The sequence below is a fragment of the Lacerta agilis genome, chromosome 14 (assembly GCF_009819535.1).
Source record: "Lacerta agilis isolate rLacAgi1 chromosome 14, rLacAgi1.pri, whole genome shotgun sequence".
Classification (NCBI taxonomy): Eukaryota; Metazoa; Chordata; class Lepidosauria; order Squamata; family Lacertidae; genus Lacerta; species Lacerta agilis.
The window spans coordinates 47,060,884-47,076,076 of record NC_046325.1 but is presented as its reverse complement, the minus strand read 5'-3'; the positions used below and the strand labels follow the sequence as shown (position 1 = coordinate 47,076,076).

General features: G+C 42.9%; 1 protein-coding gene across 3 annotated transcripts in view; it reads left to right on the top strand.

The window, feature by feature from the left end:
• GRB10 (growth factor receptor bound protein 10) overlaps positions 1–14,667 on the top strand; it is an 88,249-nt gene extending 73,582 nt beyond the window's left edge. For all 3 annotated transcript variants that reach the window (XM_033171161.1, XM_033171163.1, XM_033171162.1), the window contains 9 exons: positions 270–407; positions 1,353–1,463; positions 2,793–2,891; positions 5,138–5,215; positions 6,705–6,821; positions 8,882–8,948; positions 9,900–9,987; positions 10,858–10,951; positions 13,837–14,667. In XM_033171161.1, the coding sequence (XP_033027052.1) occupies positions 270–407; positions 1,353–1,463; positions 2,793–2,891; positions 5,138–5,215; positions 6,705–6,821; positions 8,882–8,948; positions 9,900–9,987; positions 10,858–10,951; positions 13,837–13,983 (939 nt within the window). In that variant the 3' untranslated portion in view covers positions 13,984–14,667. The remainder of the gene's footprint in view (positions 1–269; positions 408–1,352; positions 1,464–2,792; positions 2,892–5,137; positions 5,216–6,704; positions 6,822–8,881; positions 8,949–9,899; positions 9,988–10,857; positions 10,952–13,836) is intronic.
• The last annotated feature ends 526 nt before the right edge of the window (positions 14,668–15,193 follow it).

The window sequence follows — 15,193 nt, the reverse complement described above, 5'->3', positions numbered from 1 at the left end:
CCTACCCCTACAAAAGTCTCTCAAATCATTAATGTCTTACATCTTTCAATTATTTTGCATAAGCCTCGGTTGTTTTCATTAAATTCTACTTTTTCATATATCATATTAATTATCTCCTATATCAGTCCATAATTAGCCTGCCAATGAATTATACTGAAATACCAAATATCTCTATTGAAGTACTGGGCTATCAGTTTGACGTGGTCCCTTTCCAGCAACTCTTGAATTTCCAATTAGTGTCTCATGCATTTTCATTTAATCTCCAACAGAATTTTTTAAACTCAAATAGCTGTCCTGAAATCCAAGGATTTTTGCATGTGAAAGAACAGGGGAGGAAGTCTTGGAAGAAGCAGTATGCTTGCCTGAGGAGATCTGGACTTTACTGCTCTACAAAAGGGTCTTCAAAGGTAATTTCACTTAGGTTAGTTTAACAGAGGTAGCCTTTACGCTTTGAAGGCACCACTTCTTAATTTTTTTTTAAAAATGGTGTTTGAACACAATGCACAGGAAAGCTCTTTTGCACAAGCCCCATTAGAACGAATCCATTAAGTGGCACAATTCTTGATGACCTCAATTCAAGTTAAAGTCAAAGTGTTAAGTTAAAAATATATATCTTACCCATTGCTCATAACTGTTATTTTAAAGTGATAAGAGTTTCTAAAATATTTTCAATCTGCCTTTCTGGCACTAAACAGGCCCCTAAGGCATCTGACAACAATTTAAAAATATACAGTCGTTTGAGAAGCAAACCATTTGGTTTAAAATGACCGCATTGTTATATTTGTCAAATAGAATAACAAAACTGCAGCTGCTCATGGTATACAGTTGGTCAGTTAAAAAATATAACGAAACGAAAAAGCTAATGCTAGAGAAGAACTTCCAAGACAAAGGGGTCTTCAGAGCTTTTCCTAAAACTGGAGGCCTGCATTCCAAGACAGAGCAGGTCCTGCTTTGCAGTATCACTGACTTGAATCTCTGAACTTTGAGGCCTTTGGTGTAGGCAGAATTTCATCAGATATTCTAAGACGTATGTGTAATACCAAGTAAAAAGAGGCACACTGACTACAGTTTATGAAGCACCCAATACTGTGCTTTAGTATATTGATTGTCAGTGAAATGCCACAGGTATTTAGACCAGTTGACTGCAGCCAAAAGAAACGGATGTTTTTATTGTATCTCGTGTTGGGATGTGGAATGGTTTGTGGTCTTGCAGAATTACATGGTGACTTTCGTATCAATAACCCTTTAGAGTGTCTTCACTGCCCTCGTATGGCTGTACTTTTACTTTCAGGGAATGGGCCAGTTGAAGTGCCTTAAAGCTGTATCTTTAACCTTTGCAACCCTTCCCATAGGAACCAAGGCACCTGCAGTTGTTAGCGGACCTTGAAGACAGCAACGTTTTCTCACTGGTAGCAGGCAAGAAGCTCCACAACGCTCCTACAGATTATGGATTTTGTATAAAGGTAATCCCTCCAGTTATAGTAGGTAGTTTTGTTTGTAATTAGAAATGTTAAAACTCTTACGTGGCTGTGGACTCTCCTTCTTTGGAGGTTTTCCAGCAGAGGTTGGGTGGCCCTCTGCCATGGATGCTTTGGCTGAGATTCCTGCATTGCAGGGGGTTGGACTAAATGACCATTGGTGTCCCTTCCAACTCTACGATTCTATGATTCCATATCACGTAGTTTTAAAAATAACATTGAAGGGGTTAATTAGCTAACCTGGATATATATTTATATATGCCCCTACGGGTTCCCACGGTTGCGCCTGGTGAGAAAACATGGAAGCAGAAAAGACACCTGAGGCTGCTGGCTTCAGAGAGAGAAAGATTTATTTTCTGCATGCAGAGGCACTTGCGGTGTTCAGACACCCAAGCAAGTACAAAAGCTAGTCAATTTTCAGACAGTTCTTATAGACAGTTCCCTGGCTCATCTTCCCACCCCAGGAATCTTGTCCTTGTCCATATAAGGAACATTTCCTGTTGTACATTTCCTTGTACATATAACACAAAAGGACATTTAGCCCTGAGTTGGTTCCTGTACACTTCAGCAAGGCCATCCTATCTGTCTCTGACCTAGACAGTTCCTCTCCGTGCAAGGTTGACCTTCTACTGTTATCTCCAGATTCATAGTCATAAGGGCAAATAAGGCTTCAACATTACAGTTTCAGTTATCTTGCGGATTTTCTCTTCGTCAGGACCTACTAGGATTGATGATCCAAGATCAGGTTTATTGGATTTAAACCCAGATCCCTTTTTTGATCTGAGTGTTTTGTGTCAGCCCCACTTGCTATACGTTTGTGCCGTGACAGCTGCTGCTCTTAAAATAGATTGAGATACATTAGAGGAACGAGCTCCCCAGGCTTAGCTTCCCAGCGCTGTCTCTTATATTGCCCTGGTTGTCATGACACAGTAAGCTAAACAATGGCTGACTGGGACCACACAAATGTGCAGGACCTGAGAGCTGCTCAGTGTCCCTCCCTGCCCTTCTTGCTCCCATGCCATGCTGAACTAAGCCAAGGATTGACTTGCTATGCTATGGCATCTCAGAATGACTCAGAAAAAGGTAGTTCCATGGATACAGGACATGGTTAGTGAGGAAAGAGCCTAACCACAAGCAAATCTCAAATCACACCTGAACCCTAAACATATTAAGTGATGTCAGCAAGCCAGCACTCTTGGCCTTTGCTCTTACATCAGTGAAAAGGGGATAATAGCCCTAACTTGCCTTGTAGGACGGATCATGGTCGGTTGCCTTTGCTGTGAGAATAAGTTCTGTTTTGTCTTTGTTTTGTAGCCCAACCGAATGAGAAGTGAAACAAAAGAATTGAGGTTTCTGTGTGCGGATGACGAGCAGAGCAGGACATGCTGGATGACAGCCTTTAGGCTCCTCAAGGTACCTTAGTCTTGGGGCCAGTTTACATTTATGGTGGCCTTCAGGTGACGGCCATTGCAAGACTTGTGGTTGAGCACCCACGCCCACAGAGGTGGATGTTTGAGAGAACTAATGCTGCCATAAGAGTTCTAAACAGGCGGATGATGCAATCACAGCGGCCCCCAAATGGTCTGCAAATCGTGCCTGTTGCGTGTATGTGGTCCCTGCCAGGAAGTCCCATTTCTCTCAAATCAACAACCACTATAAAAGCGTGAACTTTGAATCATTCCGATGGGCATGATGAGTCTTGCTCTTCCTTCCACCCCAAGGGCTGATAACCCGCAGGCTAGAGCCAGCAATAGGATTTTGTCACTCCCAGGACTCTCCAAAATGTCTCATTCTTTAAATTTGTTTTAAAATGAGTTAAACAAAACTCTTACTATTGTGGCAGGGTCCCCGCTGTGATACTATTATGCCACACAGTTTTTTGTGGACCCCCAACTCCACAATATTTGATCATATTATATATATAAACACACACACACACACAATTTAATAAAGAATGAAAAGAAAATATCGTAAAATAGTTCCAGTTACAGGTAGGTAGCCGTTCTGGTCTGCCATAGTCAAAACAAAATAAAAAATAAATTCTTCCAGTAGCACCTTAGAGACCAACTAAGTTTGTTCTTGGTATGAGCTTTCGTGTGCATGCACACGAAAGCTCATACCAAGAACAAACTTAGCTGGTCTCTTAGGTGCTACTGGAAGAAATTTATTTATTATTTTGTTGTAAAATAGTGTAGAGCAGCTGATGGGGATAACTGCAGTTCATCATGCCCACTTTTAACGTTTGGAAATGCCCAATTTGGGATGCGGACCTCCTAGAGTTGGCCCTGGGTCACTGTGGCCCTCAGCCTGAAGGAGATTGGCCAGTTCAGCTCTGCCCCATGCGGACCCCCAACAGACTTGAATGGGAATCTGTCTGCTCAGATGGTGCTGCTGGTAAGAACTTGGTGGTTCCCAAATTATTAATTAACAAGAAAGTTTAGCACTTGAAGGGGCAGCCCAATAAGCTACACCCTGTTGTGCTGCGTTGATTCCAATATGCATTTTCACGGCGTAATAATCAAATATTGGTGTCCTTGTGTTCTTGGCTCTCTCTGTGGTGACTGACTTCCAGACCCAGACCCAGAGGTGTACATAGGCTCCCTTGCACCCTTTGCAAGGAGATGTATTCCTGTCCGTCCCCACGGACGGTCCCTTGTACCCTTCCAGATTTCTCCACTGAGGCACCCAGAGGAGCCTGTGTGCCTCACCGGGATGAGTGTCCTGGGGGGGGAGAACACAGGTAGGCAGGATCCTAGCCGCTCTGAGCCAGAGTATAGAGGCATGCTTTTTGCACCCCGCCCCCCGGGCCTGGAACCTTGGCAAGGGCCAACCTGGCCAGCCCCTGGGTGCGACCCTGCACAGACCCCAAGAGGAAAGTTTATCCCTCAGACCCATTTTGACAACCTGGAACTGATCACCCTGCAGTCATCATTAAAGGTAAAGGTAAAGGGACCCCTGACCATTAGGTCCAGTCGCAGACAACTCTGGGGTTGCGGCGCTCATCTCATTTTATTGGCCGAGGGAGCCAGCGTACAGCTTCTGGGTCATGTAGCCAGCATGACTAAGCCGCTTCTGGCGAACCAGAGCAGCGCACGGAAACGCCGTTTACCTTCCCGCCGGAGCGGTACCTATTTATCTACTTGCACTTTGACGTGCTTTCGAACTGCTAGGTTGGCAGGAACAGGGACTGAGCAAAGGGAGCTCACCCCGTTGCGGGGATTCGAACCGCCGACCTTCTGATTGGCAAGCCCTAGGCTCTGTGGTTTAACACACAGCGCCACCAGCGTCCCTTTGCAGTCATCATTACTACAGAGCTATTTCAGCCAGAGGGCATTTTCTGTGGTGCCTCCCCCCCCCCCCGACTTTGAAACTCACTGCCTTTTAGAGGTGACTCCAGCATAAAACACTGCACCTTTTATTCACAGCTTTCAGAAATAGGTGACTTTTTAGCTTACTTGTAAGTGACTTTTTGGGTCATGCTCTGTGTGTTTTAGTGGTTTGATTATTTTCCACTGTGCTTTATGGTTTTATTAGTATGCCACCTGCACTGGGACCTATTGGTGAAGGGTGGTTAGTTAAAGAATTGAATAAACAAACATAATGAAAATAAATACCTGTATATTCTCTCTCCCCCCCCCCTCGGGCACTACAATCTGCAGTATGGGATGTTGCTGTACCAGAACTACAGAATTCCACAACAGAGAAAAGCTGCGCTTCTGCATTTCACCACTCCTATAGTAAGTTTATAATTTTAAGTTCTGTTATAGTCAACTCAGGGTTTAAACAAGAAGCTTCTAGCCTGCAAGTACTGGGTAGTGACTTTGGAGTTGCCAGATGCTGGATCAAGAGGAATAAAATTGCCTGGAAAGTAAGCCATGGGCTGTGCCTGGCACCATGGTTTCATCAGTACCGCTGTCTGAAGCATAGCAGCTTATAGCCTAATTCAGGTTGCTCCTCAAGTTCAGGGCTTGGATTCCCAGTTGTTGGTTGGATCACCACTCCCATCATCCCAACAACATCTGCGAACTCAAGGTTGAGAAAGGCTGGTAATAAGCTCTCTCTCTCGCTCTCTCTCTCTCTCTCTCCAAATAGCGGTTCTTATAATTTCTGGGGAATGTTAGACAATGGACTCTGCTGTTGCTAGGCAACAGTTTCTGGTCAATCTTAGCCCTGGGAGTATAGAAACATGCTCTTGCAAGGCTACATTCTTATAGACCAGGCCTCAGCCTTGAAGATTTTCTTGTTCAGATAGGCCAAGAAGTTTAGAAATTAGGTGTGAAAGGATAACCGTGAGAAGCAGTTGGAGTAAAAGGAGTTCAAAAGTCATGCAAGGACTATCTATCTATCTATCTATCTATCTATCTATCTATCTATCTGAAGTGTCCAGCAGCCAGTCTCTCTCTCTCCCCACCCCCTGCCCCAATTTTTTAAATGGAATTTTAATAATGACAATCAGGTTACCGAAAAAAGAAACGAAGTGGGGGGGGCATAGCTTAGAGAAAGGAAGGGGGGAAAGATAAGTTGTGACATTTGCCAACAAAGAAATATGGGATACAGCAATGCAATTCTCTGAGTCAATAATAAAACACGCCAAGGGGGAAATGATGCATAGTATTATCGTTAAAAAGGGTTCTGTGGTCTTAAGTCAGAATGATTTTTTAAAAATAATTTCAAGAAAGGAAACCTTGAACGGTACTAAATCCATACACTTGCAGAGACTGGTTAACACATGGGCTATTCCTGTGTCTGTATATAAAATAAAATTAGACTGAATGGCAAAGAAGCGCCCTCAAAGCCTCCCTGTGTGTACAGAACTGATTGTGTTGAACTAGCTTTGTATATATTGGATTATAGTAAACCAATAAAAGTTGAATGAAAAGAAATGAAGCTAGCTGTACTGTTTTGTGGATCCCAGCCTATAAATGTTAAATGTGAAGCCAGATTCAAAAGGATCCTCCATGAAGAAGATCTCTTGGTCACATGAAGGCTTATCCACACTTATGCCAACAAAAGCTTTGCGCAGTGAAATCCCATCGCCAAAACCATGTTTACGTTTCTTACTCTCTTGGCCCAGCCGAGCAACATCTGCCTATGGCAAGCTTAAAAAACAACCCAGTCTTTAAAAACTGGAAATCTGCAGAAGGGTTGGAGGAGCATGCAGAAATAATAAAAGCGACCAGTAGTTATCTTCTCTAGATAATGCTATTAAAACAATTTTCCTTTCAGAGAAGTGTGTCTGAAAATTCCTTAGTAGCAATGGATTTTTCCGGACAGATAGGAAGAGTTATTGAAAACCCAGCAGAAGCACAGAGTGCCGCCCTGGAGGAAGGCTATGCATGGAGGGTAAGGGAACTTCTGTCATGGCAGCGTAGTGGTCACGACCACCGACTGGAAATTTATTTATGAACAAGGGTCTGAGAAAAGAGCAACTGGCTTAACATTGTCAGAAGTGGCATGGGAGCCGCTGTGGTGTGGCTGGTGGCGGGAACGTCTGAAGGAATTTGATGATGATGATGATGATGATGATGATAATAATAATTAATAATAATAATAATTTATTTATACCTCGTCCATCTGGCTGGGTCTCCCCAGCCACTCTGGGCGGCTTATACAACAATTCCTCAGACATTAAAAGCTTCCCTAAATAGGGCTGCATGTGAGTGGAGACTGGAAGCACCACGAATTTCCATGCCAGAGCTCCTGGTTCTCCAAGTGAGGTGTTGCTGGTGAGATGGCAGCTATATTTGCCAGTCAGAATTGAATTCCTTGTGACATTACCGGGGGGGGGCAGTACTACGATGCGGAAACTCAATATTTTGGTAGACTTTGCAATAGCTTCCTGTCATGTTTTCCATCTCGCAGTATTCACAGTAAAATGAGCATGGGTGTGTGCCAAGTGCTGTTTCAGGAGGGCAGCAAGGTTACGCGCATACGCGAGATGTACGTCTTGGACACACCCATCACATGAAGACATATATGTCTTCCTCAGGAGAGCTGAGGTGCTGCCCTCTCTGTTTGAAATACTTACCTCTCTTTTTATCTAGGATCTCTAGGCGGGTGACAATAATTTGGAAGCAGAACCATAGTATCAGGGGCACTCTAAAACTGGGGTGACACCATGAGAATGCCAGTCACTGTGAGGAATACAATTCCCACAGGTTGGACACTGAAGACAGCCTCCTTTTATGATCTTAATACCTGGGCAGGACTCTATCTGGAGAGATGCTGTGGCATTTGGGCCCCAGTTTGTTCAGGGCTTTATAAGTCATCTGTAGAATCTTGAACTCAGATCAGAAACATATTAACAGCCAGTGCAGATATTTGAGAATCAACACAACATGGGTCATGATTCCAGTCAAATTCAAAAAATGAGGCAACTGCATTTTGCTCTAGAAGCAGCCTTTGAGTCGTTTTCAAGGGCAGCCCCATGCAGAGTGAATTACAGTACTCCAAATTGTTGTTGTTAGTTGCTATTACTGTTCCTGCCATTATATATAATTTAAATGTGATTTAAATTGCATATACAATATAAGGTTAAATGGGCCTGCAGACTATAAGGTGATAGTCTGTGCCGTGTTGGATAATATTATTATAACAATTGCTCCTAAATGAACTGAGTTTTTTGTTTTGTTTTTACCTCTAATATGCTGTAAGATCTTCATGAATCTGTACCCTGCCTCCCAACAGAAATCTCAGATCAGAGTGTGTGTGTGTGTGTGTGTGTGTGTGTAAAGTTATTTGCATTACACAAAAATAATTCAAACTTAAAAAAAAATCCTCCAAAGATCTCAGAATTGTATAAATGATGTTTCTTCTCCTACAACCTCAAATCCCTGTGACTGATTAGAACTTAGTCACAATGGGCACAGTCCAAAATCATCTAGTAAGCTTTGTGGTTTAGCAGAGGTTTGAACCCAGGACTAAAGAAGATATTTGATGGCCATGATTGACATAGGGCTTATGGCTTGCTGTTGGGTTATCAGTGGAGTACCAAGCAGCCTCATCGTATGCTTAAAAGAGACTTAATTTGATTCTTGCTCCATGTGGACAAAAAACCTGACACACACACACACATGCGCGCGCACACACACAAACACACTTTTCATCCAAAGAGCATTTTGCAATAGTTGTATAACAATAAAATTGGATTGGAGAAATTTGTTTCAAGTGTTAACACTTTCCCCCCAATGAGCTTCTTGGCTGATTTGGAAGCCAAATCAAAAATGTAACTTTTAATTTTTTTATTTTATTTTTAAGGTACAGAAACTTCACATATCCTCAATGCATTTCCTGTAATGGCATGAAGAAACTGAAACTGGGTTAAAGGTTTTAATATGTTGTTTTTGCATGTAGTAATATTAATAATTTGACTGAGGTTTTGTGCTTGCTTCTTTGTTCTGCAGAAACGCAGCACAAGAATGAATATCCTGGGTAACCAAAGTCCTCTTCAGCCTTCCATGTTGAACACAGGTAAGAAAAATTGAAACCGACAAGTATTTGGAGAGGTAGATGATCTCGTATAATTTCCATGGGAAAGCTGAGACTGTAATTAATTTTCCCTGATTCCACTGAATTCAGTCAGACTTCAGTGCTCATCGGTGGTTGGATGGTGCCCATGTTGATTAAAATTTAACTTAAATTATATTAAGCCATGGGATGCGGGTGGCGCTGTGGGTTAAACCACAGAGCCTAGGGCTTGCCGATCAGAAGGTCGGAGGTTCAAATCCCCGCGATGGGGTGAGCTCCCATTGTTCGGTCCCTGTTCCTGCCAACCTAGCAGTTTGAAAGCACATCAAAGTGCAAGTAGATAAATAGGGACCGCTCTGGCGGGAAGGTAAATGGCATTTCTGTGCACTGCTCTGGTTCACCAGAAGCGGCTTAGTCATGCTGGCCACATGACCCGGAAGCTGTACGCCGGCTCCCTCGGGCAATAAAACAAGATGAGCGCTGCAACCCCAGAGTCGTCCGCGACTGGACCTAACGGTCAGGGGTTCCTATACCTTACATTAAGCCATATTTGCTCTTCTTAAGCCAGAAAGCTAGAGTTTATTCTTTGTCCTTTTAAAAGGTAAAGTTGATGTTTAGTTTGAGCCCATTTGTGTTAAACATTTTGTGCAATGGCTTTTGTGGTTGATTCATTTTTTGTGGGAAACCCAGCCAGATGGGCGACGTATAAATATTAATATATTGATATATTAATTAATTAAAACAAAATTTAAAAAATCCTTCCAGTAGCACCTTAGAGACCAACTAAGTTTGTTATTGGTATGAGCTTTTGTTTGCATGCACACTTCTTCAGATATTGTTTCGATTACGGCAGGCCAACACGGCTACCTACCTGTAACTTAATTAATTAATTAGTTATAGAAAGACTGGGCTACAGTGCTGAATACTAGCAATGACCAGTGATTTCTCCTTCAGTTATTCATAGGACACAAAACTGGTTTCACGGCAGAATCTCTAGAGAAGAATCGCACAGGATTATTAAACAGCAGGGTCTTGTGGATGGGTATGTTTTTCCTCCCTGCATGTGATATTTGCCGCTGTGCCGAGAGTCCTAGATACAACCATGATCCAAATTTTCATTTAAAAGTACCTAGTTTACATAGTCTGAAAAGACCATGGCATACAATCTTTGGCATCACCTTTCCAGGGTCTTCTCATGTTGCAAATTAGGATCTTCTCATGTTGCAAATTAGTTAAGACTCTAGTGTGTGCTGGTGTCACAGACTGGTTGGACACAGAGGAATGGTGGGAGGAACCAGATGGGGAATCCCAAGGGAAGAAGGCTCAGAGCCCGGGGATTGGTGGTGGGGCAATGATGAGAGGTCAGAGGGAGAAGACTGGGAAGAGGAGGTGTTGGAAAGAGGCAGCAGGGCTTAGGGAGCAGAACTTAGGGAGCTGGGAGAGTCTGTGACATAGATAAGTCCAGAATTAGAGGCAGAAGCGGAAGCAGGAGAGGAGGGAAGCCAAGAGCCATAGAGGAGCCCTGTTCGTGAAGAAGCATGTGACAAGCTCCTCCCCTACCAGTCTCCCAGAACCAGAAGAGGGATGAAAAGGGCGGAGGAGAGGGCGGCGGCATGCAGGTGCAGTCTCAGACAGCTTGTGAAAAACACTGGAGAAGAGGGAACTTAGGCAGCTGTGAGGAGGGCCTTCAGTCTCAGCAACTGCTTCATGGCTGCAGGACCTGCCAGAGAAAAGTTGCTGTGCTTATTAGGCCTGACACACCTATGCAGATCCTGTTTTTGCTAACTCCAACTTGCTTGGTGTGATTTACTGCTGGATCGCTTCTGTCAGCTGGTAAAATAATGAAACAGAGATGTTCCTTTCTTTCCAAGTAGTAGTCAATTTAATAATAAAGTATAATATTGCTTCCCAGGTTATTTCTTCTCCGGGACAGCCAGAGTAACCCAAAGGCATTTGTACTTACACTGTGTCACCATCAAAAAATTAAGCATTTCCAGATTTTGCCGGTAAGTACGGCACTTTTAAAAAATATGGTGCAGAATTCATCATGGGTTTTATTGATGAAGATTCCTAAAAGGCTTTTCAGTTCAACCAATGATAGCATTCAGAAAATAGATATTTTTTCTTATTTCCCCTCTACTTTTCTCAGAATATGTTAAGTAGGACAAGACCTCTTCTCTGATCTGGTGCATCAGTCAGTCATAGGAGGGCAGTTGCTTATCTCCGCCCCCCCCCCCCCCAGCACACCTATGCACGCAGCAATGGCACATTTGAATGTAGCCTATGCATGTATAATCCAATGTTTAAAAGCCGCAGGAAGATACCCAGAAATTGACACTGCAATTTTGACTGGCTTCTGCATAAGTCTATTCAGGTGTTCTGTCACAGCATAGGCGGCAGAGCTGCACACTGGGAAAAAGGCACACTCTCTCCTCTTCATACAATGGACCAGATCAATCAAGATGTCGTCATCATCATTATTTCAGAAAACAGGGCTGAATTTAGAAACCCTTATCTGTATATGTACACTCGTCTCCCATGTCAGCGAAAGACCTCTAGCCATATTATTTCCAACATGGACAATACAAATGCCTTTATTTCTCAGATAATAATACCCTGAAATGCCAGATTATCTCCAGTGACAGCCAATCTTTAAAATTAATTTACAGTAAATTATTTTGAGCTACAATTTTTGTAATATTTCAGATATATTAGTCTTAACTTGTTTTTGTGAAGAAGCTGTTTATATCATTATGGGACAAAATTGTGAACAAAGCATAATTTTTAATTTTGGCTCTCTCTTTTTTCATTAGCCAAAAATTAACAAGTGGAAATCCACAATTCAAATTTCAAAATCACCCCCCCCCCTGCCCAGTAGCACAATTAATATCATTGTTACAGAAAATGGAAAGGTTTACCCATGTTTGGTGTCCGTTGTGTGTTTGTAAGGGGTGTTGGTTGTCAGAGGTATCTCACAACAGGTTAATGCCCTTGCCCAGGACCTAGAGCAATGCTCCCTAACCATGTCAAACTTGTAGCTGCTGGCTTTTCCCATCAGCCTTCATGAGCACGGATCATACTGTAATGATCATGCCCTGACCAATTCCCAACTCACAGAAGATGGTCTAGGACAGTGATGGTTAATATTGGCCCTCCAGCTGTTTTGGGACTACAATTCCCATCATCCCTGACCACTGGTCCTGTTAGCTAGGGATGATGGGAGTTACAGTCCCAAAACAGCTGGAGGGCCAAGTTTGGCCATCACTGGTTTAGGAGGACACTGTGGTCAACAGTATCAAAAGCCACTGAGAGGTTAAGCAACAGCAACAAGGTTGCACTTCCCCATCCCTCTCCCAAAGGTCAGGGCAACCAAGGTCAGTTCTGTCCCCAAAGCAGACATGAACCGAGTCTGAAATGGGTCAAGATAATCATTTCCTTCCAATAGTGTCTGTAGCTATACCACCACCAAAGGACAGTATTTGTGACCAGGTGATAATTGTCAAGCGCCACAGCATTCGGGGGGGGGGGGGGCTTTCTTTAAAGAGTGCCCACCTGTTTCAGGACATCAGGCACATACTCCTCCTGCAAATATGTGTTAACCACACCCTGGACCTCCTCCTAAAGCTATGATATGGGCAAGCGTCAGGAAGGCATATTGTGGGCCAAACCACTGCAAGCACTTCTCCCATGTGACAGCATTCAAGTCAGCATTGAAGGAAGTACCGTAATCGTCCCAATGCAGAGGGATGCAAAACATGACTGTAGACTATCTCAGCTGCAGCTACCAGGACCCAGGAGAAATAATCCTCAACAGGGAGATGTTTGCAGCAATACAGGAGCACTTGGACACCCACTGATAGACCTCTTTGCCTTCTTCCCAAGCTACATGTTTAGATTTCAGATAGCCTGGGCAGAGGCGCAGATACATGGAGTGCCAAAAGGACCACCCTCTTGACTTCTCCTTCTGCCCTTATACAAGAGATACAGGTGGAGCAGGCCCCTTTCCAGCCTTGGTTCTCTGAGACCCTCAACCTAGAGACTTCCTTACCCTGGTTCCCACCGAACGAGGGAGACCTGTTAATTCAATGTGCTCCCCACTTCCTGGCTCAGCCACGTGCCCTAATTAGAATGTAATGTAACTTTTTTACCGTTGGATACCTCTAACGTCAACTTGAAGATTCATTTTGGTTTGGTATGTAGAGGCATCCAAGATAGCATCCTGTTTCTCAGTGTTCAATCCTTGTGCCTAACCTGATGTTGTCCATATCGTCTTCAGAAAATCATCATCACATTGCACCCTATAGTTTGGCCTGCCCAGACTCCTCCTCCCTAGTTCTCCTTCCCTAATTATTTTCAAGATGCATAGATGCATTCTATTTAAAGCTTTTAGAGGGACAAAAGTGAGGAAAAGAGTCTCCAGAACCAGCCTTGGTGGAAAAAACTTAGCCTTCCTGGGCAAGTGCAAAGATATTAACCCATTGTTGGATACCTTCATGGTGAGCAACCAATGTTCTGTTCTATAGCAGTAATACTAAGTTGCTGCCTTGGGGAGGGGGGTGGGCTGGGGACAATATAAGAAGGGAAGGGTGGGGAAGGATAAAATGGTAAAAGGATTGTGGGCAATGTACATTGCACTTCATTATTGTTGGGACTGTGGGCTAAGGGTTAAGTCAAAAGATGGAGCTTTGCTGTGCCCAAAATTTGAAATGGCGAAATTTACATTTTGAATATCAGAATTGTGGATGAGTTAAAACCAGCTTTAAACAAGTATTAGCTCAATTGATAGATAAGCTTCTGTCAATTGACACCCTTTGTTGATGTGTTGTTTATTGCTGTTTAACTTGACATGGTTTTAGTATTTTATCTTATTTTTATTTATTAATTTCTCAAGTGTGAAGATGACGGACAGATATTTTTCAGTCTGGATGATGGGAGCACCAAATTCACTGACCTAATACAGCTTGTTGAGTTCTACCAACTAAACAAGGGAGTTTTGCCGTGTAAACTCAAACACCACTGTATACGTGTGGCCTTATGACCTCTATTTTGATCCATGTTGAAGACCGACTTTTTCTCAGTGATGGAAGTTGCTAGAGAAATATTATAAAAAGGAAGGTTGACACTGGGGAATTGGCAGAATAGTTGTTCACAAGAATTATGCACCTTGGGGATTTGGAAAAGGATGAATTGAGCAACAGACTGAGATTTTGCTGGTTTGTGTAACACCTAAACATGCTTGGTGCTGAATGTCCTAGCAACCCCTAAAATCAGGAAAGGGTGTGTAAAATCATTAAACAAAACTGGAAACTGTCCCTTGGCTGGTCCATTTAACAGAATCAAGTTTGTGAAGCAAAATTATTGAAAAGAACTCTTGCCCTGGAATAATCTTGAGAATTTAAGACTTAGTGTGTTTACTTTTTGTATTGATCACACTCTACTATTTTTTGTTTTTTGCACTCCTACTTTTTGGATATTGCATATGGCCTATATTAGGAGCTGATAAAGCTTTTACACTTATGCAGGATTTGGGTATTAATCTAAATCCTGTATTTCATGAGTTGCTTCAGCCTAACAAGGATCTAGAAGACAAAAATATGACTTGATGGCTCTGAAAATCAGCAGATATGTCATGTACCGATGCTCTTGAAGAAGCAGTGTGGATACAACTATGGCAATATACACATACCAACATATGTACTCTTTAGAGTGATTGGGTTTTGTTTTTTTTTAAATATAATGGCTGTAGCTTGTGTGCAGGACACTAATAATAGCTAGTCATGCAAAGGATTCTGATTCTATGCATAAATGTGTTTTAACCCATTTTAATCTGAATGTGTTTTCTCTTCCCCCACATTCTCAGCCTACTAGAGCCCTCTGGTCTGCATGACCCCTTGGGAAAATCCACTGACAAAGGCTAGAGTGACAATATGTATTTGGAACCAGCTTTGGGAGGTGGGGCTTCACTTGTTTAGTCTACCTAGTATGACACAAGTTCAGTGATTCCTTTTAGCATTGTTTCCTTGCCTTCTGACCACGTCACAGGGCCTTTCGTGCAGGTGTATCACTGTCCAATCTCCTAACCATGGTTGAGAGTTCAAGAGGGCCCCGTGTGTTTGCATTATCCTTCCCTCCAGCCTCTGAACCCGCATTTTCAGTAACCAAAACACAGAATGCAAATAAGTCTCTAACCTTGTTTGCAAACGATGGCTTGGGTCTCTCTGCAGTTACTGAAAATGCCAGTAAAGATG